Source organism: Seriola dumerili, unplaced genomic scaffold, assembly GCF_002260705.1.
Source record: "Seriola dumerili isolate Sdu_G_001 unplaced genomic scaffold, Sdu_1.0 BDQW01000008.1, whole genome shotgun sequence".
NCBI classification, from domain to species: domain Eukaryota; kingdom Metazoa; phylum Chordata; class Actinopteri; order Carangiformes; family Carangidae; genus Seriola; species Seriola dumerili.
This window is the reverse complement of record NW_019174263.1, coordinates 199,136-213,336: the sequence shown is the minus strand read 5'-3', so window position 1 is coordinate 213,336 and position 14,201 is coordinate 199,136. Positions and strand designations below refer to the sequence as shown.

The 14,201-nt window shown below is 39.6% G+C and overlaps 1 protein-coding gene across 3 annotated transcripts in view; it reads left to right on the top strand.

Annotated features, from left to right (window-relative positions):
• Positions 1-14,201, top strand: part of megf9 (multiple EGF like domains 9) — a 60,607-nt gene that overhangs the window by 28,280 nt on the left and 18,126 nt on the right. For all 3 annotated transcript variants that reach the window (XM_022746683.1, XM_022746690.1, XM_022746675.1), the window contains 2 exons: positions 2,967-3,106; positions 12,087-12,236. In XM_022746683.1, the coding sequence (XP_022602404.1) occupies positions 2,967-3,106; positions 12,087-12,236 (290 nt within the window). The remainder of the gene's footprint in view (positions 1-2,966; positions 3,107-12,086; positions 12,237-14,201) is intronic.

The window sequence follows — 14,201 nt, the reverse complement described above, 5'->3', positions numbered from 1 at the left end:
CACTTGGTAAACACACAGCTCAGTCTTTGTCTGCACTTTTTAAAACTTTTTGTGACAGCCCTTTCTTTCAGATACAAATGACCAGTTACTTGCCTTCAGTCAGTTATGATCATCCACCCTGGAAATTGTTCCTCCTCAAAAAACTAAATTTAAATCCACTGTCAAAATCACGCCATGGATAAGTGAATAAGAATAAGACACAGTGGGAGTAAAGGGTGGTGATGGTGATAGTGGTGGTGCGTGCGTGCGTGCGTGCGTGCGTGCGTGCGTGTAAGAATGACAAACTGAAATTAACTGCTGAATGCTGCCTGATTACAACTGGACTGAAACATATTTCCAGTGACAACAGGAGCAGTCTGTAGCAGGATTTTGATAGAAATGTCAGTAAAGTGGTTGATAAACACCACCGATATCAGAGGAGTCTTTAATCGGGTAATTTGTCCTAGCTGTATATCCCTTCCCTTCACTCAGAGGTTGCCATGGTGACAATGCTGTCCATCTGTCTGGCTGCCCACCTGTCTTTCTCTTTGAAAAAGGTAGCACCTTGAAAACACTGGTTAAAGGTAATCCAACTATCAGAATGAGCTCCAAAGGTAATTGACCAATCACAATGAGCTCAAAAAGTAATCCACCAATTAGACATGTATTGTGGAGTCAGTTATAATTCAAACTTAAATTAACAGCCAAATGTTTCCTGAATCAAAGTGTGTCTATCTACATTACTGTCTGCCCGTCTGTCTGTCTACCTTGCTATGTGTCCGTTTCTGTGTGTGTGTGTGTGTGTGTGTGTGTGTGTGTGTGTGTGTGTGTGTGTGTGTGTGTGTGTGTGTGTGTGTGTGTGTGTGTGTGTGTGTGTGTGTGTGTGTGTAAGAGAGAGAGTCTGGCTGTTGAATGTCCTGAATTTGTATTGAAGTCTATGGGAGAGTTTGAGGGTGCTCGCATCACTTGGAGGGTCACATTTCAAATTTCAACATTTCAATTTTCTGTTAGTCTCTGTGCTAAGGTAGATACTTAAATGAAACAGGGCAAATTTGTCTACTAATGAGGAAGGAATTATTTGTGAAGACTGAAATATGTAGCCGTAAGGACAAGTTACACAGATTTTTTTCAGAAAAATTTTAGACCTTCTCCCACCCTAGCGATGATGTCATCCACTCTAGCCTCGAACATTCTATGCAATGCACACCCATTATAAAGACAAAAATGTAATGAAAAAAGCATGAAACTGTGATAATTCAAAAACTGTTGAACAGTTTAAAGTTTGAATGAAGTCTGTAGCTGAAAGTATGCTGATGTAGTTTGAAACTCAAAGAGGCTGAAGTTTTCAAGGATTTGAACATCGTCTCCATTCATTTGAATGGCAAAAAAAAGCAGAAGTGTAAATAGAAAAAAGTTCAACACAAGCAGGAAAGCCCTGAACGAGCTGAACGTTTTGATATATGAACCGTCTTTGTAGCACAAAGTATGAAGGAGTAGTTAGCTGCCACGGAAGAAAAAGAATAATAATAAAGATGCTGCAGCATTCACAATAATAACAATAGTGTGAATGCCTCAGCATTCACAGAAAATGTTAGAAAACTAGAAAATGCATTTGCTGCTGAAAATGCATGTGAATGCTGAGAGCTGAATGAGACAGAAAGATAGACAGCATCCTAAATAGTAGAAACTTTAATTGAAGCTATCAGTATGCTAAATAATCTTGTGAATAGTTTGAGTTTGAATGAAGTCTGCTTAAGTAATTGAATTTCAAAGATGTTGAAGTTTTGAAGGAGCTGAACATCATCTCCATTCACTTACATTGTAAAAAATTGCACAAAATGCTTATTATTTAAAAAATTATAAATAGTATTAAAATGTTGAAGGATAGCATACATCTCCTGAAGAAGCTGAACGTTTGGATAATTTAACAGTTTATGTAGCACAAAGGAGTGCAGGAGTAGTTAACAACTGAAGGAAAGTAAAAGGAGAATCTATAACACCATTTGAGCAGGTGAAATTCAATATTCTGCTGTATTTACTGTTGTTCTGTCCAGTGAGTTCTAACTTATCAACAGCCTTCTGTCTGTGTCTGTGTGTGTGTGTGTCTGCCTGCCTCTTTGTCTACCTGTCTGTGTCTGTCTGCCTGTGTGTTTCTGTGTCAGGTAGAATAACAAACTGAAATTAACAGCCAAATGCTTCCAGACTAAAACTGGACTGACACTCATATCCAGCTTATGCTCAAGAATCAAGTCATTTATTAGTAATGCTTTACTGGACAGTGATTTAATGTTCAGGAAACCAGATTTGAGGGTCCTGTTAAGGCTGGAGTTGTCAGCAAAAGGCTGGTCAGTAAAGCCTCTGGCAGACGATGCCTTAATAGGAATAAGACATCTTTTTATCTTATTTCTAAGGAAAAATTTACAACAAACTTGTCAGTGGAGAAACAATGTCCGCATTAATACTTTTTTCCATCCATCTGAAAGTTTTAACTCTGCATCAGAAGTAATCTCTGTCCATATAAATACACCTGAAGCACATATCACATGACCACTCACCTACACTGTGTGCATGCCTCAAATGAGGAATGAGGGAAGGATATACAGTTTGAGTGATGAGACCTGGTGGTGTGGAGGCCAGGTGTTTTAATACTAAGACACTGTACGAATGGTCTGGACGACTCTGAACTGGAGCAGGTGCTTCCCACATGCGTCATACCTGGAGCAGAGCTGTAGAAGCAGATGGAGGGATGGAGAACATGCAGGAAGTCAAGTGTGAAATCAGCACCAGAGTCTGGACGTCATCTCACGACTGCTCCTAACACACACAGCTCCACTGACGCTCTCTTGCATTAAAAGGGACCTGATACGCTTCAAGGAAAAAAAATGTTGCCTGTTTGAGGCTGAGGCTGCACAGCAGGCAGGTATGAGATGAAAACGCTCTTTTATTGAACTGTTGTATTGAGTTTGTCTTTTTTCTGCCTCTTCCAGCTCAGGGATTTGTGTGTGCAAGACGGGAGTGTATGGACCCAAGTGTGATGAGTGCCATCCGGGGTTCTTCCACTTCAGCAGTACTGGCTGCCGACCCTGCCAGTGTCACAACCACACCAGCTACTGCCACCCACAGTCCGGTAATCACTCTGATCATTTACAGGCTGTCTGCTCTTATCAATGGACGCTCACTGTATAATTATTAGTGCCACGGGTGCTCAGCTCCGAGGCACTCCTCTACAGCTAGAATAGCTGAGAGGAGTGCTTCGGGGCAGATCCCCATCTATTAATATTCCTTTGGGCTTATTATTATTCTTCCGCCAAATTTTGGCGCATAACTCGTCCCGCAGCTTTGAGAAAACCCCGGTAATATATACATCAAAACGTGCGTCTTGATCCCGAAAGAGGTGCTATGACTTTTGGTGTTAAAATTCCAATTTTTCCCAAAGTTATTCCCAAAATACTGGGAATAATAATGCATTAGGAATGCATTTGAATTTTCTTTAAAAACCCACAAAATTTCACCTTTTTTCTACAAAATTTCACCTTTTTTCTGAGTCACCCAACTCTCTCATACCTGCACGTAGAAATGTGATTCAAACTATAAAACGGAGGAAAACTTCTGCTCTCTCCAAAACACAACAACTGTTTTTGCATCAGTTAGTTAGAGTGCGTGAAGCAGTAAAAAATAACCTTTATTTTTATTTTTAACTCGAGCTCACGGCCAAACCGTAAAAAGGAGACAAATAATTCTTTCTCAAAATGTAGACATAGTTGTTAGGATTCATAAAATGTAACTTTGACAGGCAGGGTCTGCACAAAATTTAAACAGGGGTGCCGAGTCCGGCAGCAATACCTGTCTCACTCTCATTGACACCTAATGTAATCGTCTTTTTTTTTCAAAAGAATCTCACTCTGTCTTCGCACTGAGCTTACTCACTCATTTTAAGGAATATCTGAATAAAATAGAGACTGTAAGAAACTTCTGGCTTCAGTGTCTGTCACGGTGTTTTCGGTTTTTGAAAAGAAGTAACGGTTTTCTCATAATTTGCAATTGTTTTAAGCCATGTAGAAGCCAAATTCTGGGCAGATTTTCACATTGCCATGGCAACGGCAGCTCCTGACCTGTGTGCGTGTGTGCGTGCCTAGCAACCAGATAACCAACTCTCCAAGCTCCGCTAGCTTTACATTAGCCGCATGTTAGGTCTTAAATTACATTTAGTTAGGTCTTAAATATGTAAGTCCATTTACTGCTTCCTTTGTTGCTTTTCTTTTTGTTTTGTTAAATGAGTGAATGAAGTTGTGACGGTCTCCGCTGAGACAGAGGAGAGGAGAAGCTACTAGCCCTCTCTCGCTGTCACTTCTAGTCGCGTTGCTCTCCTCCCCAGTAACGTTAAATTTAGCACCGAAAAAAACTTAATAGTGGTAATTTAAATAGCGATTCATGGGATTTATTAACCCTCAGGGGTCCCTCTGTCCTTTTTTGGACATTTTCTTCACTTTTCTTTTTTGATTTGCTGATCATTTTGGCTGTGTTACAGCTGAAGGTATAGATTTCTGCAAGAAAGTGTCTTTTTTGACATATTTTTAAAATCTAATGTCAGTTGCTGTTACAGGTCTATTATACACTGGTAACACATTTTGTATCCTCTGGGGTTCCTCGCGTCCAAAAAAGGACACCCAAAGAAAATGCTATAAAATCATCATATATCAATATTTTTTTCTGCTTTTTTTTTGCATACATCTCTTAAACCACTTCAGTTCTGCTCAAACCTACCAAATGTTTATTAGTTTTCAGGATTTTAACCCTTTAAATGCCAGTTTGAAGACATGTTGCCTCTTGTTTTATTAAAAAAAACAACACAGAATATGAGATATTTCCCACATAATACATGATGGAGAGATGTGACATTGTTTTATATCAGAGTCTTTTATATCAAGACATTTCTCAAAACCAGAATATGATCAGGGTGACTTTTGAACACTGGAAATAAATCATGTACTCATCCCGGCAGTAGCCCCCGTGGGACTCAAACTTTCCCTGGAATTTTCTAGTTTTATTATGTCGTCTCTTTTCAAATGGACTTTGAATAAGAAAGCTGAAGCTTAGAGGTTCAGTGTCTGCCAATGAAATGCTCATTAAGTGCAGTTTAACACCTTGGTGCTAAACCCTGACAATTACACACTGTGTTTAATTAAAGACCCTGGCAGTACACAAACCTCTGTTTGTCTGAAGTAAATATTTACTGAGGAACAACTGAAGAGTCATGTTCAGTTGGTAAGAAGGAAACTGTAAAATAAAACAGATCCAGTCTCTAGTCTGGCTGGTGAGATGTGAGGTGGATTTCTGCTCCTCTGAGTCCTGGATCACATGTCACTCCCCAGCACTTAAAGACTCAAAAACCTCCAGTGACAGGCTTGAGAAGGAAGGAAGGTGCTCTGGCCTCTCCTCACTGTGCAAATGCAAATTATCCAACAGGATACAGGCAGACTGTCCCAGCTCTGACTCACTGTATCCAACTGGAACAATAAAGACTGAAGAACAGAGTCCAAAGATTTAATGTTTACCTGTGAACCTGCTCTACAATGTGGGGTTGTTGGGGGAGTATTGCATCAATTTTGGATAGTAAGTATAGGCTTTAATTTAGCCTCATTCACCCAGAGTAGTTTCTCATCACAGTTTGATGTTGCAACTTTGACTCACTCACAGGCTCAACCACCAACAGCACCATGGTGGAAACACCTGCACCGATATTTACAATAATTACAACTAGGGGTGGGAATGATTAATCGATGATTGATAATCAATTGTTAAGAATTTTGTCGATCACGTGGAATCCTTGTTATTTGTGAAGCCTCAGGGTTCTCTGCCATTGGGAGTGCTGCATATCTTTTTTGTTCTGTTTAATAGTTAAACAATTAAACTTTAACTGCCTTGTTTAAAGGGGACGTATTATGCAAAATGCACTTTTCCGTGGTTTTCTATCAGTAATATGTGTCCCCGGCCTGTCTACAAACCCCCCAAACATGAGAAAAGTCCATCCTCTCCATCTTTTGCTTGCGCCACCTTTCAGAAAATGTGTGCTCACACAGGCCAATTGGAGATTTTCCCTTGATGTCGTCATGAAGGGAGATGCCACCTCCCCCCAGGTGGGTGACACTCCCCGAGCTAGGTGTGTGTTCCGCCTTCTGAGTCCGCCTTGCAGCAGCTATCGTTTATTCCCTTGCATCACGGCTCCGGTAAAACTGTGTCGAAGGTACAAGTGATGCACGCTAGTTGCTCGGTTGTTGACTGTACAAACCAACACAGAAGTCTTTTTACCCCCTACGTCCGAGGATCTGAAGACCCAGTGGATTTGTTTTATTTTATTTTTGATGGACACTTTAGGAGTTGTAGCGGGCTATTTCACGTCGGACTGCTTTCTCAACGAGTGACAGTACAATGCGGGATTCGCTACATTCTGAAGATAAAGCATGGATCAACACCGACTGTCCGAGACCCAACTTCAAACTTGGGAGCTGTAAGTTTCACCATTTTATGTAGCTTTACTGTATGTACACGAGAGCCTGTTGCGTGTGTTGTTAGCATGGCAGCTAATGTGGCTAACGTTTTGCCTCGTCCACACAGCCGGGTATAGCCGGGTACAGATTGTATGCAATTCTGCTGCTTGGTATCGCTGTGTGACGTTGATTAGAGCCAACCTGCTAACTTTATCACACTTGAAAGGCGTTTTAGCTGTCTGTAAAGTCAAGCCAGTAAAATTCAGACTAAACAGGCTTTGCAGCGATTAGCATAGGTGTCTGGGCTTGTTTGTTAGTGCTGTGAAAGTTAGTATTGAGAGTCATGCCTTATGATGGCTGTTTTAACGTTTATATCATGTTTACAGATACAGTGCCTGTGGGAAATATCTAGATAAGCGCAGAGTTACAGGGAATATGTGAAAGGGGATAGTCTGTAATACACATTTCTTGCGTTTTGCACATATAGTGAGCTATTTGCAGCATTTATAAGCTATTGACAACCCAGTTTACACACAATTGAGTGCATTTGTTGTTATCATTTTTGCACTGCTTGCGGCTGTTGCCATAACTACACATTTGAGGAGATGTTGGTGTAACCTCTGTTTCCTCTGTTCAGGTCAGCACATCAAGTGCATCATACAGCTTCCTGCAACAAGGGATGTTGCATGCCAGACTGACTGACTGTAGGCACACAGTTATGCTTGAGGACTCTTCAGCCTCACATCAGAAGTACAGGTCTGTAGCCATCTGAAGTGCATCTACTTTTGATAAACCTAACAGTCATTTATCAGTCTTGGAATGCTGTGCAGGTAAATGAAGCTGTGGTTACTTAGAACTTGTGAGAGTGTGTAGGCTAAGGTTTCTGTCAACATTAACATCTTTGATTTTCTCTTTACTGTACCTCCAGACTCTACCTGGCTGCCATGTACTACAATGAAAATGCTGACCAACCACAAGCCCAAACAAAAGAAGGTGAACCACTGTTCAAGGTCCAATTTCCAAAGGCCATGAAGGGAGAATGCAGAGCTACACCAGTTAAGACTGAGCCGACATTCTATAAGTGTTATATTATTTTATTTTTCAACCAAAAAATGTTTTGTACACATTGTATTAAGTATTGCACGTATAATGTTATGACAGTTCCACCAACAACAAAATACAGTAAAGAAAATGTCAGGAGGTAGTTAGAAACAGACTTTCAGTCATTGTTTTGTAAAAAAAAAACAAAAAAGTGAAAAATGTAAACAAAATCTTTTGTGTTTTATCAAACAGGGAATGTGGTGGACCTCATATTTGAAAAAGTCTTTTTTGACCTGGGACCATACACAGAAGCTGCTTTGGCCATCCCCATCCCAGAGGACCTCACTGCACAGTTCGAGCGGCCTGAGAAGGAGTAGGTCATATCCAGCTATGTGTCCCGGTTCTATCATGGGGCAGTCTGAAACCCACGTACTGGCCTGTGGCGTCAGGAAACTCGGCACTGATGCGTAGGACCAGGCAGGCTGGAATGACGACCCAGATTCTGCGACCAAGGAAGCCCCAGCACCAGCCCATAAAGCTCCTATAGGCTAGATACCTGTACCGACTAAAACAACTGGACAGGGCATTTAGTCTTGCAAACATATCTATGTTGTGTCTCACAATTTTTTTTATGGATCCAGTGAATCCTACAGCTTTTTTATTATCACTGATTATAAGTGCCTCATTTGATGTAAATAAATGCTTGATCGTTACTAAAGAAATGACTCCTCTGAATTCATATATTATATGCACACTATCTGCTGATAGAAAAACTTTACAAATCAAAGAGCAGCTAAACTAATTTATTTGAGGGTGTGTTACTCCATTTGTGGTGTGTTATTACCATTGTAAAATTATGTGCACTGAAGTAAAACAAGACTGCCTAACATCTTTTATTTACATTGAAACTATGTTTTTACAAAGAAGCAAAATGTACTGGTGTATTCCTCTCAACCGTAAAGTACCGTAGTCAGCGCGGTACATGTTGCAGGCATTCTGGAGGGAGTACACATTGAGGCAGAGCGGCTCCAACCCAGGACGGCCTACCATACATGGTAAATCTTCCTCGATCTCCCATAGCCGTCTGGTAACCTACAGTGAATTACAAATGGTAAATGCTATGGTTTATTATAAATGTAATCGAAACAAATTACTGATTAGTTTGTCTAGTGAGAATGCTACCTGTGGTATCTCCTAGCAGCAGATATTCTCAGCTTCTGTGGGCATGGTTGCACAGTTTCCACAGGAGCACCTATCCAAAATATAGAGAAAAATGGTAACATTCACCAGAATATAAAGCTTATGAAATTCAAAAACTGACAGACAGTGGAGCTAAGGTGGGTAAGAAGTAAGCTTGGCTACATATCAAGCGCATATAACATAGGTAATTTATAACATGTCACTTATTGCATATAATGTGGAGCTTGACAACAGTGTAGTGTAGAAAACTGCACAGTTTAGTCTTTGACTAAAGATTAATGTTGCTATCAGACATGTTTATGCTGATTTACAGCTTTTATTGTAATGCACAAAATAAATTTACTACATAAAGGAAGATGTTATGATGAGCATCTCTGCTCAAAACATGGAGAAAAATTAATAAAAATCAAAATGATTTACTTTGTCAGCATCTATTAAAATATCTGACTAGTATTGACATTGAACACCTGTAGCAGTCCACATACAACAAACATTTTCATAGACTGTAAAAGTATATCTAAGGAGGCATGACAGATAACTACATTACACAATTCACAATAGTGCTTATTTACCAAAAGAGCTCCCAGTAATGACGAGACAGTAACAGTTAGCATTAGCTACCTAGCTACATGTTAGTAACTATGTGCCAGCACACATCAACAAACTGAAAATGTAAAGTCAAAATACACAAAATTGGTTACCAACCATTCAGAAACGTTCTGCTGCAGTTGTAGAGTTTGAACTTCTTCAGCAGCCTCTCCCTCTGGGTCATATTCTGGATAAAAGTCGTGTGGTTGAACCAAAGCGCTTCCGACGCCAGGTCGCCGGTCACAGTCACAGTAAACATTAGAGCATGGTGCCAGAGGCCAAGCCGCATCCCCTTCCGGAGAGGGGCGTGGTCAGGCACAGCTCATTTGCATTTAAAGCTACAGACACAGAAACAACCTGTTCTGAACAGGGCTGAAACAGAGGGGTTTACAGGCATGCTGAAATATAGGATCGGAGTGGATCTTTTAGCAAGAAACTTCAAAGACATGTTTTGGGGACGTCTGAGACTTATTTGAACTTGTCGAAAAGGAGCATAATATGTCCCCTTTAAGAGGATTGTTGTTGGACTATAATTTCTTCTTGGAATAAAGATTTAACTGAGGAAAAAGACACTTTCTTCCATAGGCATTTTTAAAATAAAAAATTACTAACAAAACATAACTCATAACTTATTATTACTATTCATGAAAGTGGAGAGATATTAAAAATATTACAACAGACAAGATCATCACTAAACAAGGCAGAGACTATGGTAACTTTATGTGATGGAACTTACTGTGGCTCCTGAATCTCAGATGTCCCAGGGTCCTCGAACGCACCAACACTGAGTTTCAGAAAGAGTGTTTGCAGACAGTAATTAGTTCAGAGTTTCACCTCAGTCAACACAGTCTGTCTCAAACAGCCGAGAGGGAGACCTGCAGGCAAGACTCGGGGCTAAAACATATGTAATTACATAATCTATATCTTAATTTATAGGTAATATTCTGTTGTTTATATATTTATAGTTTATACATACAATAGAAAATCTAGATTGAACACCAGTCATTGATTCATTTACTATTAATTTAGTTTAGCTCAAAAAGGCATCTCTCCTTGACTCTACCTCCCTCAGTCAAAATGGCCGCCACTTTCTCCAACTGGTTAGGGGAGCTGAATCTGCTAGTGTGTTTTGTCCGAGTTGATGATGTTGTTTGTGGTAGCATAGGCAAGATAAAGGAGAAAATAGTCGTGGTGTGAGGAGCAGTGATGGCTGGCATTAGGGGAGTGACTCTGGGACGCCAGTGATCACTGTCTAGCCTCCTGGAGGTGTCGTGGGACCAACTAGACGAAACACTGGTGAAAGGAGGTTCCCACCTGATGACCCCAAAGACATGTTAGTTATCATTGTTCATTAGTCTGTATAGCCAAATTAATACTTATCATAGGATTTAGGATGTTAAGCTTAGGGAGCTATTCACTGAGTCTGGTCCATTTTCTGTAGCACAAGTTTCTTGTGTTTACCTTAAATTACATTTACTAATTATCTTTAATTCATTAGTGGAAGAGCAATTGAAATAGTATTTCTGATTCTGCAGCCGTTTTTTTTTTTTATTATTTGTTAGATGATGCTATCAATGGAATTTTCATTCCCATTATTTCTTTTATATATTTATTCATTAAAGTCTCTCTCCAGACATGATTTAAACTAAAATCATCTTCTGTGATTAATATGTAGTTTAACATGTTTTCAAACACTAAACTGGGTCTGAAGCTCATCTCTTCCTACTTCCTGATTGAGGAATGTGGATCAGGCCTTGAGCCCCGCCCACCACCTGCTTGCTCCAGATTGACAGGTGAAAGAGCTGAAAGTATCAAGATGGTTAGAGGAGGAAACATCAGAGAGACTCAGCCACATATTTGAGCCTCAGTCAGACCCAGACTGAGATGAGGAGTCTGTTGAGACCAGAATCAGAGACTAGCAGACGGATCAGAAAGGTCTGACTGTTGTGATCATTTCACTCATTGCTCTAAGCTCTTAGTTAGAGCTCTTATCTCCCAGCTCTTAGTCACCGGCTCTAACTCATCGGCTTTTAGCCATTTTGCATTTTATCGTTTTGTCCACGTTCTTTATTCTTTCACATGGTCCAAGTAAAGTTAGGTACATTAGAGTTTCTTTCTTTGTCACACGGTCCACGTAAAGTTAAATGCATGTTGCACTTACACTGTAGATAGTAGTTTAGTTAATAAACTTATTCATTTACACCCAGTTATTGTCCTGTTTTGTTCTCTTGAAGTAGAGACTGGACATCCATTGAATCGAGAAGTCACAGCTTCTGATATGAGATTGATCACATTAATCAATTAAGTAATTCAATGTTCTCCTCCCTAAGGACTGGTACCCCCTTTCAACGAGAGCAAATTTTAAATTGTGGTGTTCATGCTACACTGTCACTGATTCACTGCAGTTCGAGGTATAAAATCACTCAGTCATGGTGTTGATGATTATTTTACTCACTTTAAAAGTAGTTGAAGAACCTCTGACTTCACACCCCTCCCATTGCTGGGAGAAGAGTGTGCGTGTGTGCGTGCATTGTTCTGAAGATTCTCTGCTAAAAGAAACTAAAGGTTCCTTCATTAAATAAATGTTATAATACTAAAAATCCAGAGTTTCAGAGGTTGATACAGGAAATGACGATCTGCCACACTCAGAATAATCTTCCTCTGACATCATGGATATAAAGTGGTTTCATTGGTCACATGTTTCCTGGTGCTGCTGTATCAACATGTTATATGTCTAATCATGTGATCTCTGTGTGACCTCTGACATGTGACCTCTGCTCTGACCTCCAGGAGTGTGTCTGAACTGTGAGGGAAACACCCAGGGATCCAACTGTGAGGAGTGTAAACCCGGTTTCTTCCGCGACACCCGAACCCCCCCAACTGAACCCTGTGCTCCATGTCCCTGCTCCAACTCCACCTCCACCAGCACCTGTCACACTGGTCAGTCCCAGACACACACACACACACACAGTTTGTTTCAGATTTATTTATTTATTATTTATTCAGTTAGATCCTCATCTGTCACTCATGTAACAGTGGCTCCTCTTCCTGGAGTCTACTATTCTTCAATAACAACAGATACATCAATACACATCCATATCAGTCATACTCACAATGAGACTCACGACACACAACACACAACAATTCAAACCCTTTTCTAACACATATAATAGCTCTATTTAATAATTTTATTTCTAAATAACTGAGAAAAGAAAAATTTTTCACATTCAATCCACTGAGTCACAACAAAAGAAAACTAAATAGGTGGGATGAAATAGCTCCTGTCTCCATTTCCATTTCAGAAAACTAACAAATATTTATTTCTTATAAACAATAAAGTCATAATGTTCTATACTATTCCTTGTGTAAACATATACAATCTAAACTTATGAAACATATTGATCTATTTTCTGATAGTAGTAGTTCAACCTGCTTCTAACACTTAAGACAAATCATAATTCATTGATTCATAGTTGTGATTCTTGTTGGGCCGTGGAGAGAAATTCATGCTGCTTTATTCTGGTTTTGTCAGTTGTTTAACAGTGATACTGATTCAGTTACTATCTTCGCTGTTTCCCATACACTGATTTATTTATCTACTGTACATCGAATGCCAGATATTGATTGTCTAGATTTTGCATTACATTTGATTTAGCATATTATTATATAATCATTAATCAATTATCTGTCAATGTTTATAATTTTCTGTAGCGCTTTGGCAATATAGGTTTCTGATCTGTCATGCCAATAAAGCTTATTTGAATTTGAATATTGATTTTCTGTTTTTTCACTATTTCAAGTGAATTAAACCTCATTTCACTGCTGAGCTGAGCAGAGCATTGATTCACCGAGCTCTCTCTCTCTGTGTCTGTCTCTATCTCTCTCCTTGTCTCCCTCTCTCTCTCTGTTTCTCTCTCTATCTCTGTCTCTGTCAAATTCAAAATTCTAATTCAAAATAGCTCTTAGCATGAACAAAAACATGTTATTGCCAAAGCAGTTTACAAATGATAAAAATATACATACAATACAGTAATTATTAAACGTGTTGGATATTGATACAGATTTTGATTTTTATAAAAACATTTATATACATTTATATTATATACATTAAATATCATACAGATGTGTTTTTATGGGGATGTTATTGTGAGTCCCTCAGGCTGTGGCAGGCAGAGACATACACTGTGTGCACAATTATTAGGCAAGTGAGTATTTTGACCATATCATAATTTTTATGCATATTTTCCATCTCCAAGCTGTATAAACTTGAATGCTTATTGGATTTAAGCATATCAGGTGAAGTGTATTTGTGTAATGAGGGAGGGTGTGGCCTAAAGAGATCAACACCCTATATCAAGGTGTGCATAATTATTAGGCAGGTTCTTTATCCTCAGACAAAATGGGCCGAAAAAGAGATTTAACTGACTCTGAAAGTTCAAAAATTGTAAAAAGCCTTTCAGAGGGATGCAGCACTCTTGAAATTGCTAAGATATTGGGGCGTGATCACCGAACCATCAAACGTTTTGTTGCAAATAGTCAATCAAGTCGCAAGAAACGGGTTGAGAAAAAAAGACGCAAATTAACTGCTAAAGATTTGAGAAGAATCAAACGTGAAGCTACCAGGAACCCATTATCCTCCAGTGCTGTCATATTCCAGAACTGCAACCTACCTGGAGTGTCCAGAAGTACAAGGTGTTCAGTGCTCAGAGACATGGCCAAGGTAAGGAATGCTGAAATCCGACCACCATTAAACAAGACACATAAGTTGAAATGTCAAGACTGGGCCAAGAAATAGCTGAAGACAGATTTTTCAAAGGTTTTATGGACTGATGAGATGAGAGTGACTCTTGACGGACCAGATGGATGGGCCCGTGGCTGGATCAGTAACGGGCACAGAGCTCCACT